Below are 22,626 nucleotides of genomic sequence, written 5' to 3' on the forward strand. Positions count from 1 at the left end.
AGAGGAGTCACGATCGATTTGTGGCCATGGATTGAGCTCCATGGTGGGTCTGTAGTGCTAGATGAATGGTTATGGGGAATCTGGGTTTGGGGTTTAGTTTTCATTTAGGATTTTGGGTGAAATTTATGGAATTAATTTTATCTTTCTTGATCGATTGCAAAAGATTCACAGTGATTGAAAGCCAAATTAAAGGTTAGAAATAATGTGATATGTGGTTTTGGAATTATTGGACTAGATTATTGTTTAGTTATCAAGAAATTGCAAGAAATGAATTGGAATGAAATTTTGTTTGGAAAGAAAAATATGTACTTAAAATTTGATGTGGTTTTTTTTTTTTTTCATCATCTAAGCATTGATGTGGCCACATCAACCACTAAAATTTAGACACATTAGCATTTTATTTAATATTTTAATATTATGCTTAACGATTGTGCAAACCATTTGCCACGTAGGCATTTTTCGTTAGTGAGTTAATTTTTTTTGAATATTATGCTTGCCAATTGTGCAGACTGTTTGTCACATAGGCATTTTTCATTAGTGAGTTGAAAATAGTGTTTTTGCCTTGATACAAGTATTTTTTTTTTTTTTTTATAATAAATAGTAATACTTATTAGAACACACACGAAAATAATAATAGTGTTTTAAATCGATTTTATAATACATTACATAACTAAAGTATAACTACAAAAGGACCTAACATTTGTAGTTGTAAACTGAGGTTATAAACAGCAGACACTAGACACACACAATTAATATGAGATAAACATTATGAAACAAACAATTGACTTGATACATTGACTTGATAGACAAATGATAAAGAACAATTGTTATAAAGTAAACATTATAAGTTGAAATACTATCTTATGTCATTTTTATATTAATTAGACTTTATAACACGAATGGATGGAATAATAATTAAAAAAAAAAAAAAGAAGAAGAAGAAGAAGATAAAAGTAGGTCATGTTTGTAAAATGATTGCTTTCGGTGTTTTTTAATTTGTTGACAAATATTTTGCATTGGGTGTTGGGGTCGTTTTGCTTCTTGTAGTTTAGAAAGATGATTATTAAAATCATTTGAAGCAGAGACTAGAGGAGAGTCCCATTAGCAAAAATTCTTTTGATACCTCTTGCTTCCTTCTTTCCTTCCTTTCTGCCAGGTGCTAACTGCCAAACCAACGCAATTCACAGCAATTCAATAATCTCTCTCTCTCTCTGGTAAATGAAATCTTATTTACGCCTTTCTTTTGTGTCTATATATTTATATCTTAATATTTGTTTGATGTTTTTTCCTACAGAATTTTTCACAATCAATCAATCGGCAACATCATCAACGTCTGTAATTCAACGAACACACCCTTTCTAATTTCTTCTTTCATTCTTTGCACCAGGTATTTACTCTCTCTTTATTTTTAATTTCAGTTTGTACGTTGCTGTAGATGATGGAGCATGGATTAAATTTGATTCTTGATTTTCTGATTTTGTTTTTTTCTCTCTGTTTGTATTAAGCTTTTAATTTAAGATTTTTTTCTTTCTTTCTTTCTTTTATATATGTTGTTGTTTATAACTCCAGAAGATTGTAATCATATGTAGTATATCAGTGGGACAAGTTCAATATTACGTTATGCTTAGCTGCTTAATGGGTTTTTCATATATGGGTCTCAATTTATGCCACGAAAACAACCTTAAAAACTGGGAATTAGACAAATCTTCGTCTTGTATTTGAGAATAGAAATATTAATTTAACTATGTTTTGGTCTTTGCCATTTTATTTTTTTGTTTTATGAACTTTGTGGACTTTGGGGAAGTGAGTTACTTTTTCTAAGTTGAATTAGATGGTAACTGGTTTTGACACAATTCTCACCTCCCCAATGTATGTAGAATTGCTGAGTTTAGTTATGTTGGCAATGTCTGCAATGGCATTATATTGGCTTGTTCTAAAAATTTGTTTCACAAGTTAGATAATCCAATACATCGATATTTGTTAGTCAAGGCAAGGAAGTACCATTTTTCTATGATTTTTTAATCTTATATTTGCAAATTGTAATGGTAACCATAGTTGTAAAATTAATTGGTGCATTTGTTTTGTCAGTTTTTTTTCATGTGTTGCAGCAGTTAAAGCTCATGTAAATGGCGGAACTCAAAGAGCGCCTGCTCCCTCCAAAACCTCAATCAGCTATAAACCTTAGAGATGCAGCTTATCGATCTTCAGCCCCTGGCCGGCAACCTTTCCAAGGTATGGATGTTTTGGGCCTGAAAAAGCGGGGCCAAGGCCTTCGATCTTGGATTCGTGTTGATGCATCTGGGAATTCACAAGTCATTGAGGTTGACAAATTCACTATGATGCGGCGTTGTGACCTTCCTGCCCGTGATCTACGCCTGCTTGATCCCCTATTTGTTTATCCCTCAACGATTCTTGGTAGAGAGAAGGCTATTGTTATAAATTTGGAGCAGATTCGATGTATTATCACTGCCGATGAGGTTTTGCTATTGAATTCCCTAGATAGTTATGTGTTGCAATATGTGGTGGAGCTACAACGGCGATTGACAACAAGTGGTGTGGGTGAGGTCTGGCAGTCAGATGCTGCTGACTTGAGTCTACGGAGGGGAATTAGAAGCTTTGACAATGTGTTTGGGAGCACATCACCAGACTATTTGCCTTTTGAGTTTAGGGCGCTGGAAGTTGCTCTGGAGGCTGCTTGTACGTTTCTTGATTCTCAGGTTTGTCCAGGAACAACACTAGTTTGTAATTTACTCATTGTCTCTCTTTTCTCTCAACGTCCTTAAAGTTGTCATTTTTTGAATTAAAAATTATATGAGGGTATTTACATTTTTGGTCATGATAATTGCTTACTGATATGATTAAAAGACTTGTTTTCTGAAAATGTTCCCCAAGTCATATAGCATTTCTAATTTCTAGACTAGTTCTTGGCTTGGGTTTGCTCAGGTTGGGCCTCAGTAGACTATGGCAACAACATAAAGACATTTTCTAAGAATTTGTCTCTAAAAATATCAGAACATGTGTAACAAGCTATTCTGGAAAGATGATATGTGTGGTTGCCTATGTACTCTTGATGAAATATGTTTGATTGATTCCTGTTCTGTTCTCCCAACTGTGTTTTACAAGCTATAAAGCAGTACTAACTGCATCCAACTTCTCTCTGTGGCTGTTTTACCATGACTATTGTTACTTGGAGAATTTAGCGTACATTTTAGATAAGATGGACTTGGATTTATGTATCAGGTACAGCCATACAGCTACATTTGTATATAGAAGGTTTGTGTACTTGCAATTCTTAGGAGAGACATTGACTAATGTATTATGAAAATAATGCAATATTCTTAATGCCTAAATTAAATTAAGTTGGGACATTTTATTCATTATGAAATAATGTCTCGCAATTTGACATATTAAAAGTTTCTTGTAGGAAACTTCTAAAGAATTAGAATTTGTTCCTATTTTGTTTGTTGGAAATGTCTGTTTGGTACATCTTTGTTGATATGATTCCCAACATTTCATGGGTGCATAGTGATATCCCATGTAGTAATTTGTCTGAAATCCATCTTGCACACATTTTGAGGGTCAATGTTACATTGCACAAAATTGGTGATGCAGCCAAGTTTATTTCCTAACACATAAACAGTTGTAGGCAGGTCTCCAGATTTGTCCTAAGTCCAATAGTGCCATAACTTTTCCCTTCATTAATATGTCCTTTCTCTTGACTATTATAGCAAAATGTACATTAGATTATGCCATTTACCTCTGCTAAAGACATCTCCAAAAAGATTAAAGTAGTCCTTATCAAAGGTTTTACATTGTCGTGTTAGAATAATGGTCAGTGCCAATGAGTTGTAGCTCAATATTAATGCAATGGAGGGTGAGGTTGTGGGTTCAAGACCCACTGGGTGTGTGTAACCACCAATAAAAAAAATGACTAAGTGATTAAATACAACCTTTTTTTGATAAGTAAGTAGTATTATTTATTCAAAAAATGAACAAAAAGTATCTAGAAGGTTACAACGAGATCATATAAGAAAATGAAGGGACTAGTAGATTAAAATTTTGGGACTAGTAGTTGTTCATCATGCTATTAGAGTAGTTGTCCTTAGTTTGGACCATGTCTCTACTCTACTTTCCATTTAAAAATTAAAAATTTGGGGAATCTAGGCCCGGGGGAGTGAGAAAAATTGTTAGTGATTAAATATGCCATTTCCTATCAACTTAAGCTTTTGGAACTTGCAGCATTTTAGCAATAGCAAGGTCTCATTGAATATCAATGGTTATAAATTCGCTTACTCTTATTATATAATTTTTAAATGCATTGCGCTTGTAAGATTCCCGAAGTCATTACTTTTGGAACTCAACATTCAAGTTCATAAATATCCTTATTATTATGTTAGAATTAAGTTAATCAATTTTAAGTAAAACTTACTATAAATATACCATGTTAAAGGAGGTTACATAATTTCTTTATTTCAGTTCCAAAAAAATAAATACTGGATGAGGCTGGTAAATGCATAGCTCATCGTCCATACCTGATGTGATTTGGGTGTTGGCACTCACATTTTTTTTTTCTCCATTTTGAAGAAAAAATCTATGCATTTAAAAAAAAAATTAATGGAATCAAGAATAGGGAGATTAAGGCTCTTGCTTGAGAAAGGAAACTTGCCTCATGAACTACTTACAAAGTTTCATACTCTTGTATCCGTTAACTAAATCTCCTGTCAACCCTTGTCTATTGTGGCTTCAATTATTATTTGATCAATGATTCTTTAGCTTCAACCACACTGGAGGACTAAACATATCAAATGATATTAGCTGTGGCATGGCATAATTACTAATGAGAGAGTTATTCGTGTGTCCGTGTTTCTTTTTTATGCCTCAAGCATTGTTTGCCTACAACCTTAATACCTATCAATATTCTAGCGAGACAATTACGATTGTCAAAGAAAGCTGAATCTTGGTTTTTTCAGTAATACTAGTAGTACATCTAGGATTTTTACTCATATATATGATAGTCTTTGAGCCAATTTATTCTTTCTGATACATATACTGAGAATGATACTTGTTCATGTCTTAATTTTGCTCAAAATTAAGGTGAGACTACACAAACAAGTTGCAGCATGTATGGAATTGAACTTTTTAGTATGTAGGGGAAACAAAAGGTTCTCTTGTTATGAGGGAAAATGGAGACTTGTGAGTACAAGATAATGAGGTTCCTAGACAATTATTTTGAGAGGTCTGAAGGAGAAATTAATTTAGTTTTGAGTTGAACAGCTTTGGGGATAAGTGGAGGAGGTGTTTAAATGCCTATATTTCTACTATCTACTTCTCAATTATGGCCAATGGATCCCCTACTGGTTTTTTTGGTAGTTCTCAGGGGCTAAGGCAGGGGGACCTTTATCACCACTTTTCTTTATTCTGGTCATAGAGGTGTTCAGCCGGATGTTTAAGAAAACTGAGGAGGATGGTTTTATTCATTGTATTTGAGTAGGGCCCAACACAGCTTAGGGAAATTTTTTTTGTATATTATAGTGGTGTTGAATTTGTTTTGAAGCTGTCTTAGGGTTGAAAGTCAACGTAGGTCAAAGTGAAGTGGTCGCTGAAGGGGAATTGGCAGATATTCTATGTTGCAAAATCTAGAGTTTGCTATGACTTATCTGGGAATGCCATTGGGGGCACCCTTTAAGGTAATTTCAGTATGGAATCTTATTCTCGAGAAGATGGAAAGGAGATTTTCTTGTTTGAAAAAATTATAATTGTCAAAGGGTGGGAGGCTTACTTTGTTGAAGAGTACGCTTTTGACCTTACCTACATATTTCCTCTCCTCATTTACTTTTCATGCATCAGGCAAATAGGTTTGAGCAATCTCAGATGAATTTTTTGTGGGATGTCTTAGAAGATGAGTTCAAATATCCGTTGGTTGCATGGGATATTGTTTGTTCTTCCATTGAGGTAGGAGGATTGGGGATTAGAAAGATAGGGAGTTTTAATCAAGCCATACTAGGAAAATGGTTAGGTGTTTTATTTGGGCATGAAGTAACACACTTGTGGCACCCGGTGATAGCCTCGAAATATGGGGTGTAAGGGGGTGGCTGGAGTAGTAAATCAAGTAGAGGGATGCATGGGTATGGTTTGGATAATTTCTTCTATTATGTATGCTTTGAGATAGGTGATGGCACATTTGCCAGATTTTGGCACGACTGATGGTGTGGACAACTATTTGTACCCTAATCAGTTTGCTTGCTCAGTTGTCAGAGGCCTTGAGGTCATTGACTGTGAATTCCTTTTTAGATCTTATTTATTCAAAGGTGCCTGGGGCAGAGGGAGGTGATAGATTGCAATGGCATTTGAATTGGAGTGGAAAGCTTGATGTTTGTTCTTTCTATAAGGCCGTTAGAGGTACTAAGTCTTCTTCATTCCCTTGGAAGAGTATATGGTGTGTTAAGGCCTCAAAGAGGGTGTCCTTTGTTTTGAGCGCAACTTGGAGTAAGATTCTTACCTAAGATAACCTCATCAAGAGGGGGTCTCTGGTGCTGCATGTGTTGTTATAGTGGGGAAATGGTTGGCCATTTGTTGCTTCATTGCAAGACTACTTGTGCTTCGCGGAGTGAACTTTTTAAGGTGTTTGGGGTTCAGTGGGTGGTGCTCCAACAGTAGCTATCTATTGTTTTGACGGAGGAATTGGTTAAGAAAGCACTCTTCAGATGTTTGGAATATTACTCCCCTCTATGTTTGATGTTGCTTGTATGGAGGGAACGTAATAGTCGCACTTTTGAGGCTAGGAGAGATTGTTGGATCAATTGAAATCCTTGTTAATCTACACTTAGGTTGATTGGTCCCAGACATGGGGTTTTACACATTGTAACTTTATTTTGGAGTTCCAACTCTCACTTTGTTTTTGGTTTTATTTGTTGTAATATCTTATGATACTTTGTGTTCATCATCGTGAAGATGAAGTAATCTTTTCTTTCAATAGGTTTATTACTTGTCAAAAAGAGAAAAGTCTGAAGGAGTTGAGAGCTGCCTTATAGTTTGGTCACAAACCACTTTTCTTTGATGCATGGCTTTTATACCTTATGCAAATGAGAGCCTTTTAGCATGGAACATATTTTTTATATCTTATTTTTCCTACAGGTGTATTGGTCTGTCCAGTATAAAAAGTAAAGAAACATGAGTTCAAATCCTACCTTAAAGATGATATTAAAAAAAATTAAAAAAAAAAGAAAAAAGAAAAGAAAAAAAAAGATAGTAAAAATCAAAATTTAGGAACAAATAGGCAGCATGGATAATAATTTTTATTTTGAAACTTATTATTGGCAGGCTTTGGATTATTGTATACTGTGTTTTAATGATTAAATGTTTCCTTTTAAGGTCTTCTGTTGTTTGTCCATCTTGGAAGTGTCTCCATGAAAACTTCGATGATGACACTTGTGTTCAAGTGGTATATATTTCAAGCAGAGTTGTTCACCTCCTGATTACTTTGTTGACACTTGTACTTTGCTTCCAAAATCTTCTCTCTTCAATTTTCCGAAGGAGCTCAGAACCCTTTCACTCAATTTGTTATTAAATTTTTATCCTCTCTCATGCACAAAAACACAGACACAAATATGGACATGCACAAAAACTTAATCAAGAGTAAAAATGATGGAGAGCTAAAATGCCAAGTAAAATAATTTAAAACTATTGACTTATATGAAGAATCGTATCTGTTTATCTGTGGAACTTCTTATGCTCTTTGTTAACTCAGGTATCCTAACTTGTTTCCTCATGTATTTGCTGGTTTAAAGATTTTTAATTTTTTTTTGAGAATCTTTCCTGGTTATAAAGTTGATTACCTGTGCGAATTAGTAACTCATTTGATATTTGGAATTTTCTGAAGGCAGCAGAATTAGAAATTGAAGCATATCCACTATTAGATGAACTTACATCAAAGATCAGTACACTAAATTTGGAACGTGCGCGTCGATTGAAAAGCAGGCTTGTTGCATTGACTCGGAGAGTTCAGAAGGTACTGTATATTCAATTAGGGTTGTCAATGGGTTAGGGACAGATCTCACAGGATCCTATTAAAGATCTAGTTATATACTAAAGTTGAACTCAAATGGTAGATTTTCAAAATGATGCTATCAAACTCAAATCTGACTATAAGTACAAAATGTGCATACAATTCACTTATGAATTTTTGTAATATAGTTAATTATATAATTTTCTTTTTTAGTTAAAAATACCATTTATCATTATCATATCAATATATAAGTTTATTTATTGATACCTTGATGATAGGTTTTTCTTGGAATATGTTTATTGTGCTTGGAATTTTAATCAGATTTAAATCTTAATTGGATCAAATCTAGTTAATTCTGAATTTAATCTGATTATGAATCTTTAGAACGAAATTTAAACTTAAACTTTGAAATCAGATTATATGCTAATCAAATCTTATACGGGTTGGTTTCAAATCCTGTCCAAATCCATTGACAGCCCTAATATTTTGTTAACTGCTTCCTATTGTATGCAACCAAATGATAGCCATCTTCTTTTCTTTTCTTTTTTTTCCTTTGCTCTCGTTTTTGAGTTAAATCTATTAGGTTAGGGATGAAATAGAGCAGCTCATGGATGATGATGGAGATATGGCTGAAATGTATCTTACTGAGAAGAAAAAGAGGATGGAGACATCATTCTATGGTGATCAGTCTGTGATGGGATACAGATCAACCGATGGTGCATCTATTTCTGCTCCTGTTTCTCCTGTTTCTTCACCCCCTGAAGCCCGGAAGCTTGAGAAAAGCTTGAGCATTGCAAGGAGCCGACATGAGAGCATGAGGAGTTCAGAAAGTGGGACGGAAAGTATAGAGGAGCTTGAGATGTTGTTGGAAGCATATTTTGTTGTCATTGATAGCACCCTGAACAAGTTGACATCAGTATGTGTAGCATTTATTTTGTTTAATCTTTTCACTTCTTATCTTCCCGAGTAGGATGAAGTGACTTAAAATCATTTTCTTCCTCTTGTTTCAGTTGAAGGAGTACATTGATGACACAGAAGATTTCATCAACATTCAGCTGGTATTATTATTATTTTTTTAAGTTCATTTTTTGTTCCCATTTCTTGATATAGAAGTGTGTTCTAAAATCTAATAAGTTGATCAAGTAGACAGGACAGCACAAAATACCCTACGTGATATTAGTCTTAATGCATACATGTCAATAATGATGGGCAAAAGAAGACGGCAGTGACATTATGATGATGTCATTGCCCAAGTCCTCATGCCCAGTGACATCTTTTATTACCGGCATACTAGCTTGGGATGTATAATGGTCCCTCTGAAAAGATTTTAAGTTGATAGGAAATTGGAAATTGATAGGAAATTTTTGCTTGCAGGATAATGTTCGGAACCAACTGATCCAATTTGAGCTGCTACTCACAACTGCAACATTTGTTGTTGCAATCTTTGGTGTGGTAGCGGGGATATTCGGTATGAATTTTTCAATACCATTATTTGATGACCCTGGTGCATTTAAATGGGTCCTTACAATTACTGGAGTTACTGGGGCCATCATTTTTTCTGCATTTGTGTGGTTCTTCAAGTACAGAAGGCTCATGCCACTATAAATTTATATGGAAATGACAATCGAGAAAGAGGAAAATTGCTTTTATCGTTTTTAATCCTGTATTCTAGATGAAATTGACGTAGATAAATGAAAAGCTGGCTCTATCTAAGAGCGATTCTTTTTATTTAATTTAGATTCAATTGTAAGAAATTTTGGTAAGATCTCTAATGTATATTATTGTGAAATTTGTGGCTAAAAACAAAACTTCAAATGTATATGAGGGTGGTGAGACACTAGGAATATGGTATGGCTGGAAAATTTAAACGGCATGAAGTCAATGAAAGTATCGTAATTTGAACCTCATTATGAGTGACTTAAACCTGGATTATTTGGAAACCCAAAAAAGAGGGGTAAGAAAAAAAAAAAAAAAACCCGAGACTTCAGAATTGTTCTTTGGCTAGAGTCAGCTGTAATTCTTGTCCTACCATTTTTCCTTTCTTCAATTTTCCGGTCTTCTTTTTCAAACCACCACACTTTCTTTGTATATATAGCTATTTATCCGATTTGAAACTCTCTCTCTAATAGGGGTACACAGAAGGTTTATAATTGCAATCTTGAAATTTTCCTTTCTTTATTGTATAATTTTTCCTTACTTATACTTATTTTTTAAATGTTGCGCTCGAATCACATAAACCAGCACCATGACTAATGACCATCACAACTAACATTTAATTTTGTTTTGGGTAATAAAAAACTGTCTCTTTTTTTTAGACATTTAACATAAAATTACCAAATTTTTTTTTTTTAATAAACACTATGCTCAAATATATATATTTAATAAATACTATGCACTATGGGGGGAAGAAACTGTTTCCAACGATTACCCTATTATAATCTTGTTGATACCCAAAATTTAAAGTATTTATCCTTCCATCACTAAAGATAACCGCTAACCCACTTTGCTTATTATTATATTCAATGAGATACCTTTTGGGCTTTAGACTTTGTTTATATGCAGATCCCGTGGCCATAAAAGAAATGACAAAAGCTCAATGTATGGCCGAAAGTGGGGAAATGTTGCACAGTAGCAGATCATGGAGAAAAATCCCACGATAGCAACATATGGAGAAAGGTTCTATGGTAGAAGCTGTATAGAAAACCTGTAACAGTTTTGTGGCCGGAAATTATTGATATTTGCAAAGTACTTTTGCTTTATAATCTAATGTTATATCACCGAGCGACCTCGCTTGGTCATGGTGGGACCAAGACTAACTCTTTATATTCTTAGTATATCGCCCAAGTAGCTTCATAATTGGATATGGACTCAGTTGAACCACAATATTTATATGACTAGATAATAACTAACTAGAAGGGGTGGCAAAATTAACTCAAACCCATTTGCCCATTCAAACCCACTTATATGAGATCCAAACTCACCCAATTATTAATTGGCTTAAATGAACATTAACCTAATTAAACTCAATTATCATTAATGTTTATTAGGTTTTAACTAGGTACCCAATTAGAGGTTTTAACTAGGTATCCAATTAGACCCAATTATGATCCAAGTATCATTTTTACAAATCACTCAACTCTAAAATACCCCAAACCACTAAAAATTACCAAAATACCCTCCTAAACCTAAAAAATGACAAATATACCCCTTAAACCTAAAAATGACCAAAATACCCCTAGAACCTAAAAAAAGACCAAAATACCCCCCTAAACCTAAAAATTACCAAAATACTTCTGAAACCTAAAAAATGACCAAAATACCCCTAAACCTTAAAAATGACCGAAATACCTCTTAAATCTAAAAATTGACCAAAATACCCTCTAAACCTAAAAATTACCAAAATACCCATAAAACCTAAGAAAAGACCGAAATACCCCCTAAACTTGAAAATTACCAAAATATCCTTGAAACCTAAAAAATGATCGAATATGTGGACGCACCATTTTACCTCCACCACTCACAAATTGCCATGTGGCGAGTTGTGAACTTTTTTATGTGCCTAGCATTTTCCATCAAATTTAATCCACTAACTTTTATACATAGACCTGCTTGCTCACTCCCAAGTGTAGGAGATCGTAGCAATATAATTCTCGGAGTACCGAGGTCGAACCACAAGGAGCAGGGTAAATTCAAAGACAATATAATTAAATAACAATTTGGGTAATGAAGAAAAATACTTTTGCTTGGTGATTGTTAACAAGAATAATAATAAAAACTGATTCAAATCAATAATGTAAATACTAGGGCATCGAGGTGTTTCCTTATATCGATATGAAATTCTTTGTGATATAAGAAAATATCTATTTCATAATTGATTGTTCTTATACAATTAAAAACTTATAATACGGTCGAACTGAGACAATTCAAGAATGCATGATAACCTTGATTAATAATGCGGTTAGAAAAGTTTTCAAAAAAACCCATTCACTTTAAAACCTGATTTCTATTTGAAACTATTAGAAATTCATCTAAACAATAAAAAAAACATGATTGAACTTATTGAAAGCATGGAAGAACTAATACATCAAAAGAAATCTAATTGAACAATCCAATATGTTGTTGATAAAATCCTAGAAAGAATCACATTGAATATTCATACCGTATAGAAGAAACATAACCCCTAGCCCTAGCAAAAAAAGTTTAGGCTGTCATTAGAGAAAGAAAAGTACAAGATTTTTTCTGCAAAATTCGTTCTACCAGCCTCCCTTCAAAACCCTAATGTCTAAGTGTCCAAAGAAAATAAAACTTTTTACTATTTTAATTTCCATCCAGGTTTATAGCAGTAACTTGTGAGTTAATTTCGGCCTTCAAAACTTGAGAATTTCGAAAAACTCAAAACTGGAAAGTTGTAGATATTTAAGTCATGGTTCCAACCAATCTAGTCTTGTGTCAATTGGATTTTTAAGGAGAGAGATACGCCCAAAATATTGATCAGTGCTCAAATCAGATTTTTCCTTTTCAGATTCTGCCTCTTTGATTTCTTTCCTTATTTGAAGCTTTCAATCATGGTAGACGATCCAAGCACTCCAGCTGCACCTTCTTAGACATTTAAGCATGGTCCTTTAGCTCCACTTTAATTCTAGTTTGGCCTCCATTCTCTCACAAATTCTTGTAAACTCATCTTTCTCACATGATTTCCTGAAAGTAGAAAATTACATACAATGAATAGCATCTTATTCAAGAAATTATGTAAAGATAAATATAGGGACTAATGCAAATCATGGCTTAATTATACAAATTAAGTATAGTAATAAGGAGATAAAGCCCACATAAATATATAACAAGTATACATTTTAAGGCGTTATCAAGACCTCATCTTTAAATAAAAAGTTTTTATTTTATGTTTTTAAAATGACATGAAGATCAAAAGAAATTTCAATGTTGTGTGAATATAGTTGTTAAATCCATACCAAACCACTAGTTGAACCGTGAAATCCGTGAAACAAAGTATTATCCAAAATGGTTTGGAGTAAAATACCGGATATGCAATGAACCATTCTTAAACCCTGTAAACTGACAAATTGTACAGGTTAATCTTTTTAACTCGTGGATGAATGAAAAAAAAAAAATACCATGTGTATCTATGAAAAAAGATTAAACTGAACTACTAAAGTCACTGAATAGTTTGGACTTTGAAGTTTGAAGATTGAAAAGATAAACTGATAAAGATTAAAGACTAAAGAGATGAATTAAGACTTGCTCCATGAGATGAGTGTTGAGAGTTGAGATTAAAGAGATAGTGATGAGACAGAAAGAGATAAAGAGATGGCGGTTTGCAAGGAACACAAGCGACCAATACCACAACGATAACACCTGATTGATTTTAATCATCAATTGTATTTGGAGATTTAAATAATTTTGTTATGGTCTAGGGTATGATTAAGCAAACAAATTATTTTGAATTTCTATGAGATATGTTGTTTTAAGACTTTTAGACTATATAACTTGGTTATTGGATGATTTACATCAATGATGTATTTATTTTATTTTTTTTATATTCTCCAACTTTATATCATATGATATAGTTTTTATTATTATCATTACTAGATGCTAACCTGTGCAATACACGAAAAAGCTATTGACACTGGAAAAAAAAAAAAAAATCCAACAATGAGTAAATAGAAATTTTGCTAGTTAGTATTTTTTTTTTTTTAAATGAAGAAATATTTAACTTCTATACTTTTCCATAGTTTAGAAATATTATCTAATATTGAACGTTATTGAGTTGCAAGTGAATAGTTACTGAAATCTACAAAGCATTTTACAATTCTTATATTAATAAAGAAAAACTCCCAATAGTTATATATACATACACACTCAAAAATAATATAAATTGCAAATATATAAACAAAGACCATGATATGAGGAAGACACACCAAGTTTCAAATTTGAGTAGCAATATGACTTTCTCGTAGTAATAACATTATAGACAATTCAAAACATGGAATAATATCAAAATTATAACACTTAATTCCGGCACACAAACATGGCATGGAGCACACAAGCACATGGAAGATAGTAGAAAGCATGTAGAGAACATAAATCCAAGTGCATAGGCATGTGAAAACATAGATCAAGACAAGTAGGCATAGAAACATACACATCAACATGTACAAGCCTAGCACATAAACATGGAAGAACATGAATCCAAGCATATAAGCATGTGAAAACAAGGATCTAACCATATAACATGGAAATACATACATCAACACAGATCCGAGCAAGGCATAGCTAACAACATCATGCAAGCATGTGAGCATGTAACTCTAACATCAACATAGAACAAAAAAAGGAACAAAGAATAGGAAAACATGGCATAAAGCATAAAGCATGTAGATCAAGACAAATAACATGTAAACAAGCAGGGAAGAACATGGATCTAAACTAAGAACACGCTAGGAGCAAGATAAAGCAAGAAACATGCTAAGGAAAGCAATAAATCATGTTATTAAGGCATAAAAGAGCAAGATAAATGCTAGAAATAGATTTAGAAAGTTAGGTGTGTAGTAGCTAAAAAGCTACATCCACACCCTTAAACCCCAAATCCAAGGTGTAGAATCAAGGAGAAGAAGATTGGGTATAAGAACAATACCTTGTATTTTTGGTGAAGAAGGAAGAATCAAGAGGTTTTGATGTGTTTTTTGTGTGCTTTTTGAGAGAGAGGAAAAATTTGTAGAAAACATTCAAGCAAAAGCAAGACCCAGAAAAGTCCTTTTTTTTTTTTTTTTTGTTTGGTTTAGGGGTGCCCTTCAAGGGCCGCCACTTGTGAAGCTTCACGAATGGGGTTGATCTTGACACCCCTAGAAAGATCTTGACTTCCAATTTCTAAAAAGGTAAATTGAAAATCCAATGGTCGGATCAAAAGTTATGGCTCTCGAAAGTTAGCGATGCATCGACCAATGCGTTAACTCGATTTTCATGATATCTTGGTCATTCTAACTCCAATTTTGACCCATGAATAGTCGTTGGACTGAGAATTTAATAATCTTCATAATGGCGTTGGTTTCAACCCATTCTGACGGTCAGATCAAAATTAGGGTTTTTAGGCCCACCAAGAGTCAACTCTAGGTCAAACTTGGTCAAAGTTGCCAAAAATCTCCGAGAAGCTCAGGTTTGATATAAAACCATGAAAAATGTTGTTTTGTGAGGATTTTGACCTTATTTGACCTTTGGTCAACCTAGGGTTGACCAGGGGCATTTTGGTCATTTTGATTGAAAAAGGCACTTTGGGTGCTCCGGTGTTTGAACAGGCTACGCCACATCATTCTGGATGTTCTACAGCCCCATGGAGAGGAAATGATCTTTTTAGATTTTTTGGGGTCCGGCACGCAAATCAAAGGTGGACAAAATATGGTATCAACACATGGTCACTAGCGTTTCGAATTCCTTTTCCTTTTCGGAGTTTGTTTTCTACACCAAGATCCTTCTCATGATTCCTATTACCTAAGGGATTGCTCAAGACAGATTTGAACTTATAATTTCATTCAAAAAAAAAGAAAAAAAAAAAGAAGAAAAGCAAGATGATATAAAATGCATACATATCTAAATCTCCCATAAGTTGTAAATAAGTACATATCCTAAAATAAAAGCAGAAATATAAAGATGTTCTTAATAAAACCCAATGTCTCAAATAAAGTAAAAAGGTAGAAGATATATGCTAAAAAAAGAAGAGAAAGAAAGAAATTGGAAATTGTATGACTATCTGTCTGTTTGTTTGTCTGTCTGTGTATGTCTATTTTTCTGCAGGGATCACCTCCGGTAGTGCCTCTTCCTTGCTTGAAGTTCCTAGCAATCCAGACTAGCTCCTCATGCTCCGCTACAGTGGGCTAGATTTGAAAATGGACAATAATTATAACAAGCCTAAGGAATGCAAAGAAGAAAGTGCAAAGAATAAGGACAAGAAGAACTCACCATTCATGTGCCCTAAGAAAAAAGGCAACCCATGACATTAGGGTTACGCCCCACAGGATGCTCCTGAGCAAACCTATCAGGACCATAGGTGTAGACCGACCAAGGTAAACGAGGAGGGTTAACAGGACCACTAGCAGCTAGACCAGTTACAGCTTAAAATGTTCACCACATTTGAGTATCACCACGTATATGATATGCAAGATAAAGAGAAAAAAGAGATGGAAAAGAGAAGATACATACCCTGATGGGAAAATGAGACATAAGGTGACCCTCATTGAACTCATCATAGTCCAGATCACCTAGGAGGCGTTGGGCATAGGCAATGCCACCCTTCCCCAACTGGTACTCAGCATCAAACATCAAAAGTGGGGCAAGCATGAATGCAGGAGGATCCATGGGTACCTAAGGCGTGTCGTCACCCACCAACTTGCAAGAAGCTCGTTTAGCTAAGTATAGGACTCTCAAGCCAGCACTCTCCTAGAGCTAAAAGGTCTCAAAAGAGATGATGGCAGCTGCCTTTAGATCTGAGTCAACAACAGAAGGAACACTCGCCCAAGGTCCCCAAACAATCTATAAAGACACCGTGATTAGAAAGAGACTTTGAAACATGCAATGATGACTAAACAAGAGGATTTCTTTTTGCTCATTGAGTAGGAGGAAAGGTCGTTGAGATGAGCCTAGACTGAAAGGAAGACCTTTAGGTCCACATCCGCACCATAGGAGATAAGGCCATAGGACAAGGGCCAATGTTACAAGAAAAGAACATAGATACAGTTTGCAAGATAGAGCACATAGATACAATTTGCAGGATGATATTTTGCAAGAAAAGAGTATAGGTATAGTTTGCCAGATGATAGTTTGCAAGAAAAAGACATGGGTACAGTTTACAAGATGACAGTTTGCAAGACAAAGCATACAAATACAGTTTGCAAGATGATAGTTTGCAAGATAGAGCACACAAGTACAGTTTACAAGAGAAATAGATACAGTTTGCAAACCTAGATGACATATGAAACAGATATAATTTGTAGGAGTACAAAGTACAATTTGTGGAACTATATGAGAAAAAGAAAGAGTCTAACCTTAAGGAGCTTCCAAGGCCTTGCTAGTTCGCATAGAGTCCCCCGGCTCAATGTGTCCATGACTAAGTAGATGTAAGCAAGGCAAGCATGGCCCCAATTCACATCCCAAGCCTGCTCAAAGTCACGAAAGAGATCTAGCCCACCTCAGAGATACCGACTGACCACCATTGGCAAAGAGATATGCCCTTAGCAAATATAGTAGAAATGCCCTAGCCATCCGGGCGTGATCATCTGGAATCTCTTAAGAAAGAGAACTATAGTCCCTTTCCAAATCAAAGTAACGAATGCGCTCACTGGTGTAGGTACGCCCTAGCAGGTCAACACCTAGCTAAATGCCCGACTCACTCTCCAAGTTGATGATGGGCCTGTCAGATCTCAAGCTGATCATCTATTGGAAGTCGTGAAGAGTCACGGTCATCTCCCTCCCAGCAATATGGAAAGTGTGGGTAGTGTCCCACTACCTCTTAGCAAGTGCCTACACCAGTATGCTGCTGGCTGCACCCTGAGGAAGTAAATGCATGAGTGGCTCGAAGCTTGCCACGTTCACTAAGGCCCTTGGTCTCGGTCATCAAAGTCTAATACCATGCAAATAGGTGACTGGCACTATCCTTACTCGAATAAGGCTGTAAAGCCTGTAGAAGACAAAAACATGAGCAGAAGAATCATTTTGGACAAAAAATAAGTGAAAAAAAAAATCAAACTAGAGAAAAATTTGTGATTCTAAGCCTCAACATGCATATGCATGACCTACTTATGCGTACCCAAGGCTAGTGTATGCGTACACATGTTGAGGCATGCATCCTTGTGAACTTATAAACATGAACACGTATGCATATAGCTTGGCTACATACGCATACAGCCTGGCCACGCATGCATACACAATGCATGCATATGCATGGGTGCAGACAGAATGGGTTCTTCGACAGTTTCGGCCTACCATGGATCAAAACTCATCCTAAACATTTTCCTACTCCTCCTAGGACATCAAGTTTTCATCTAAATCATCCCACAAAAAAACCTAAGCATTTTCAAGTCTAAAAACAGATTAAAATGAAAGATCAAAGCAAAACTTGAAAATGAGAAAAGTTTGAAAAACTTACCAATTCGGTCTATGCATTGTCTGAAAGATGATTTTGTGGCTTGTAGAGCAGTGAAGGGGACTTGGTTAGCCTTGTGGCTCCAACCCAGCGGTTGAGGTTGAGAGCACTTTGCCAAAGATCAAGTCTTCTTGGTCTTGGGTGCCATTAAAGAAGATGAGAAAGTTTGAGAGAGAAGGAGATTTTCAAATTGTGAAAAGATGAAAAATGAGGGAGTGGAAGAGGTTTTTATAGGGCAGGAGAGGAAGTTGGAGAGTTGTAGGGAAAATGAAAAGATGAAAAGATGAAAAGAATAAAGAGAAAAAAAAATGGTTGGTAACCGTTGAGGAAAAATGAAGAGGCGGGAAAGACACCCGATGGCTAAACTACATGTAGTTTAGGCCACCCACTAAACTATGTGTAGTTTAATAAATAAAATAAAATTTTAAGGTATCCTCAGTGGACTCCCAAAAGGTCGGAAGTGCAAGAAAAAAAAAATTCAAAATCATCCCAATGAGTCATGAAACACTAGAAGTTACAAAGATGCATTGAAATGACAGAAATACCCCTCAGATGGTTGAAAGGTATAAAAATCACCAAGGAAACTCCCTCGTGAGTTAGAAATACCAAGATTTTTCCCTAGTAGATTAGAAATCACCAAGAAAGATCCCTCGTGAGTTAGAACCACCAACAAGCTCCCCAATGAGTCACCCAAAAAAAAAAAAAAAAAAAAATCTTTCCCCAGCAGATTGTACATCATCAAGGGCTTCCCCGTAAGTCAAAAGTTACCAAGATTTTTCCCTAATAGGTCAGCATCATCAAGGACATCCCCGTAAGTCAAAAGTTACCAAGATAATTCCCTCATGAGTCATAAAAAAAAGATTTTCCCCAATAGATCATACATCATTAGAGACTTCCTCATAAGTTGAAAGCTACCCAGAAAAAACTCCTTTGTGAGTCAAAATCACCAACCCATGCATGTTAGGAACCCCCATGAAGGCATAAACCCCTATGATAAGTCAGAAGAGAAGAATACGGAATTTGAGTACATATCCTTCTTGGAATTGAACATAAGGCGCAAGCCACCTGGAATGGAAGAGTTTGAGGTAGACAAAAGAGCCATCCAGAATTGAAAAGATTGAGATAAAGGCAGAAATCACCCAGAGGCAAGAGCTACCCAAAGAAGTTTAAGGTAAGATCCCCAAATGGACACCACAAATATGTATCCTTTTAGCTCGTAAGAGAACCTTGTTTGTTTGGTTGATGGTTGAGGCTATTGGCCATGTTTGTTTTTCTTTTTAGTGACTCTAGGATAGTGAGTCACTGATGAGAATGCAAATTGTCATATTTTTCTCCCTTAATGTTTAGTCTTTTATACTTATTTGGTGCCTAAATATACTCATTATTCTTATATTTTGATTTAGGATGCAAATGGAGGCATTAAGTGCAAAACGTAGCTAATTGGACGATTTTGGATAGTTTTGACATCGCTTTGTAATCTTGGCATAACTCTCTCATTAGAGCTTCGATTGAGATGATTCAAGATGCTATGGAACGCCAAGAAAAATATCTACAACTTTCAAGTTTTGAGAGATACTGGATGCATCAAGGTAGAAATTGGGCTTGAATTTACTACAACTGCACTGCTGATGTTTTGGAATGTTCCTTTGCCTGAAATTCTAATACCTTATGCGGTTTATTTTTATAAGCTTCCAGATCTGGTGCACGAAAATTCCAACTGAAAAAACACCACTTTCCTAGTTATATTAGGACTTTGTTTTACTTTTTATTTTTTCCTTAATTAGTCAGATTTGGATATTATTATTTAGAATATTTTTAGGAGATTTTTTAGGCTGGGAAAGGGGGAATTAACGTGTAAAAGAGAGGAGGAGAAATTAGATTGGACACACACGCCTCTCTCTCCCCTCTACTCTAACTTCTCATTTGAGTTTTCATCATGGCCCTACTTGGCTAAACTTTTATACTTGGTTGAAGGAAACTAAAGCCTTGGAATCAATAAAACTGTGAAAACTAATTTGTTTTTATTGTTCAATTTATGCTTTGAATATCGGATGTTCTTCTATGCCTATTTTCATGATTGTCTAGTTTAATTACTAGGAGGCCTACTAGTTTATTATTCGTTGCAATCTACTGCTAGGTTAGATATCAAATCCGTAATTGTTTGATATCTCTAATTTGTGAAGCAACCAAGAGTTAAAGATTTGCTACGTCAGAAATTATTAGATCTTAGGAAGAACACTCGACTAAATTAAATGCAACCGCTTGTGCTTGTATTGTTTAGCTTCATCGATCTCTCTAATTCTTAAGGCTGCCGCTAGATTAAACCTTTAGTGCTTGTCTTGGGTTGTTTAGTAGTTAGGGTTAATTAGATCGCTTGTTTTCTAATTAACTGCGACTAAGGAGAAATAGGAAAATAGTTCCAACAGTGAATATTCAAAGTGTGAATTGATATATGCTTGCATTGATAATCAATTATAATATTCTAATGGTGGATGTTGACTTAGATCAAGGTTTGTTCTTTTGATTGATTTCGATATTTGAATTTGAATTGTTCCTTAGTTATTTTTCTTAAAATTGTTTTCATTATACTCAACCCCTCCCCCCTCCCCCCCAAAATCCTTGTTCATATAGCACAAAACTAGGCTAGATACTCTTTATGGGAACGATCCTTACTCACACCACTATATGTATTTTTAGGAGTACAGGTTTTATTTTTGGTCTCCTGTGACAGCACACTAGTCATTCGCCTTTTTCTTGCAATTGGCAAACCAGGTTCTTGGATAGTGAACTTGTCATTACTCATTTCCCTAGTAACACCCGTGTAACTTCAGATATACGAATCCCATGTAACTCTACGGAGTTGCACCCACCCATGTATGCGAGTTGTTTGTCATGTGCTTAGGTTGGGCCCAAGCTGTACATCGAAACAAAATGTTTTGTCTCTTATTTTTTTCATTTCATTAGTGGAGCTCACGAATAAAAAGAAGGGCATTTGTTGATGAAAGCTCAAAATGTGTGAAAACACAAGAGCTTGTTTAGACCCCCAATTCAAATTACGGCTTGGTTGATTTTACATTAACTTAATACTAAGTGCGGAATAGTGTAAACACAAGCAAGTAAACACGAGAGCTACTCTAATCCATATTTAAAGCAACACAACAGTAAAATGAAATGAACAAGAGTAAGGAAAAGAGATGCAAATACAAATAACACCGAGATGTGTTATCGAAGAGGAAACCAAAGACCTCGGCGAAAAACCTCTCCGCCGCCCTCCAAGCGGTAATCGATCCACTAGACAATCAGTTAGGATACATGGGTAAGTAAGAGAGCCTCCAAGCCTAATCTACCCTCTGTACCTAAGCCCTCCAAGCTCCTACTCCAACAAGGCTTCTCGGAACCGTGTCTTGTCTAGCTCTCCGTATCCCGCAACAAGCTCCATGTTGCATCTACCATCCTTGGCTTCTTCCAATGTTTCCCAGTAGCACCAAAACCTTATTGGACACTCTCAAAAGGTGTGGTAAGTGTTTGGGCTATTGACCTCTCAATGGTATGGAAATGGAGAGGTAGGAGATGAGAAAATCCCACAAACAAAGGTGTAGAGAATTGTTGGTATAACAATTTCTAACTCTCAAGTGTTTTAGCTAGGATTTTCTCTTAGAAGCTCTCTCTCATATTTGTGGGTAATATGGGTATATATAATGAGGGTACAGAAAGTGTGTATCAGGTAGTACAGACTAGCAGAACAGAATGTCTCGCAGGTGTCTCGCGAGAAGGCCTTACTTGCAAGATACTCGCGAGACATAGCTGTCTCCATCTGTACAGACTCTTTGCATTCCAGTCATGTGCAAGGCATATGCTTCACTTCGTGGGAAGTTTAGTCGCGAGACACCCGTGAGAATTCTTCTGGCTTCACTTGCTTGAGCCTTCATACTCTCTCTCTCTAACACACAACCCTTACAATCACATCCCACAATAAATACAGGGTACACAAGATTGAATAAAATCACAATCAAATTTGGTACGGAATAAAAGCCAACAAAATACATATTTGTAAATCACAACTTTACAGTAGACACCATATTTTGTACCCCTTACAACTCAGGCCCCCGTTCCCCAACAATAGTAGTACTTTAAAGCCCAAAATTGGTTTAGGGCCCAATCTCGTGAAAATTGACTTAAGGAAAGTGTGTGTGGAAAATATAACTTATTTTTGGAAGAATAAAACTATTTTTGGAAAAGAAAGGCTGCTGGAAACCCTAAAGTGTGCACATGCATACATGCACTAAAGCCATGCGTACGCAACTAGGGCTCAAGAAACTATGTGAAGAAAACTTTTTGCACTTAATTATGGTTTGGAATGAATCCCACATCGTTTGGGAGCCGCCCCAAACCCCTATTTTTCGACTATATAAAGCCATAAAAGGTACTTTTTCAAGGGAAGACTGTAGACTCTCAATTTTGCACCCATAAT

General features: G+C 35.5%; 1 protein-coding gene across 2 annotated transcripts; it reads left to right on the forward strand.

Moving 5' to 3' along the window:
• Positions 1–891: 891 nt before the first annotated feature.
• On the forward strand, positions 892–9,912 carry LOC115991866 (magnesium transporter MRS2-1). Of its 2 annotated transcripts, XM_031115820.1 has the most exons (8): positions 892–1,214; positions 1,295–1,387; positions 2,056–2,057; positions 2,089–2,717; positions 7,880–8,008; positions 8,589–8,921; positions 9,016–9,063; positions 9,380–9,912. In XM_031115820.1, the coding sequence occupies exons 4-8, from the start codon at positions 2,127–2,129 to the stop codon at positions 9,608–9,610; spliced, it is 1,332 nt and encodes a 443-aa protein (XP_030971680.1). In that variant the 5' UTR covers positions 892–1,214; positions 1,295–1,387; positions 2,056–2,057; positions 2,089–2,126; the 3' UTR covers positions 9,611–9,912. The 2 variants fall into 2 exon arrangements, with proteins under 2 accessions (XP_030971680.1, XP_030971679.1); XM_031115819.1 differs by lacking the exon at positions 2,056–2,057 and having other exon boundaries at positions 893–1,214.
• Positions 9,913–22,626: the final 12,714 nt, after the last annotated feature.

The sequence above is a fragment of the Quercus lobata genome, chromosome 5, assembly GCF_001633185.2.
Source record: "Quercus lobata isolate SW786 chromosome 5, ValleyOak3.0 Primary Assembly, whole genome shotgun sequence".
NCBI lineage: Eukaryota > Viridiplantae > Streptophyta > Magnoliopsida > Fagales > Fagaceae > Quercus > Quercus lobata.

What these genes read in the sequence shown, in the direction of transcription:
- LOC115991866 (XM_031115820.1), top strand. Translation starts at nt 2,127, where the DNA reads ATGGCGGAACTCAAAGAGCGCCTGCTCCCTCCAAAACCTCAATCAGCT. An exon ending in TGACTCGGAGAGTTCAGAAG is followed by an intron (nt 8,009 to 8,588) that starts GTACTGTATATT and finishes TAAATCTATTAG; the next exon opens with GTTAGGGATGAAATAGAGCA. An exon ending in ATTTCATCAACATTCAGCTG is followed by an intron (nt 9,064 to 9,379) that starts GTATTATTATTA and finishes TTTTGCTTGCAG; the next exon opens with GATAATGTTCGGAACCAACT.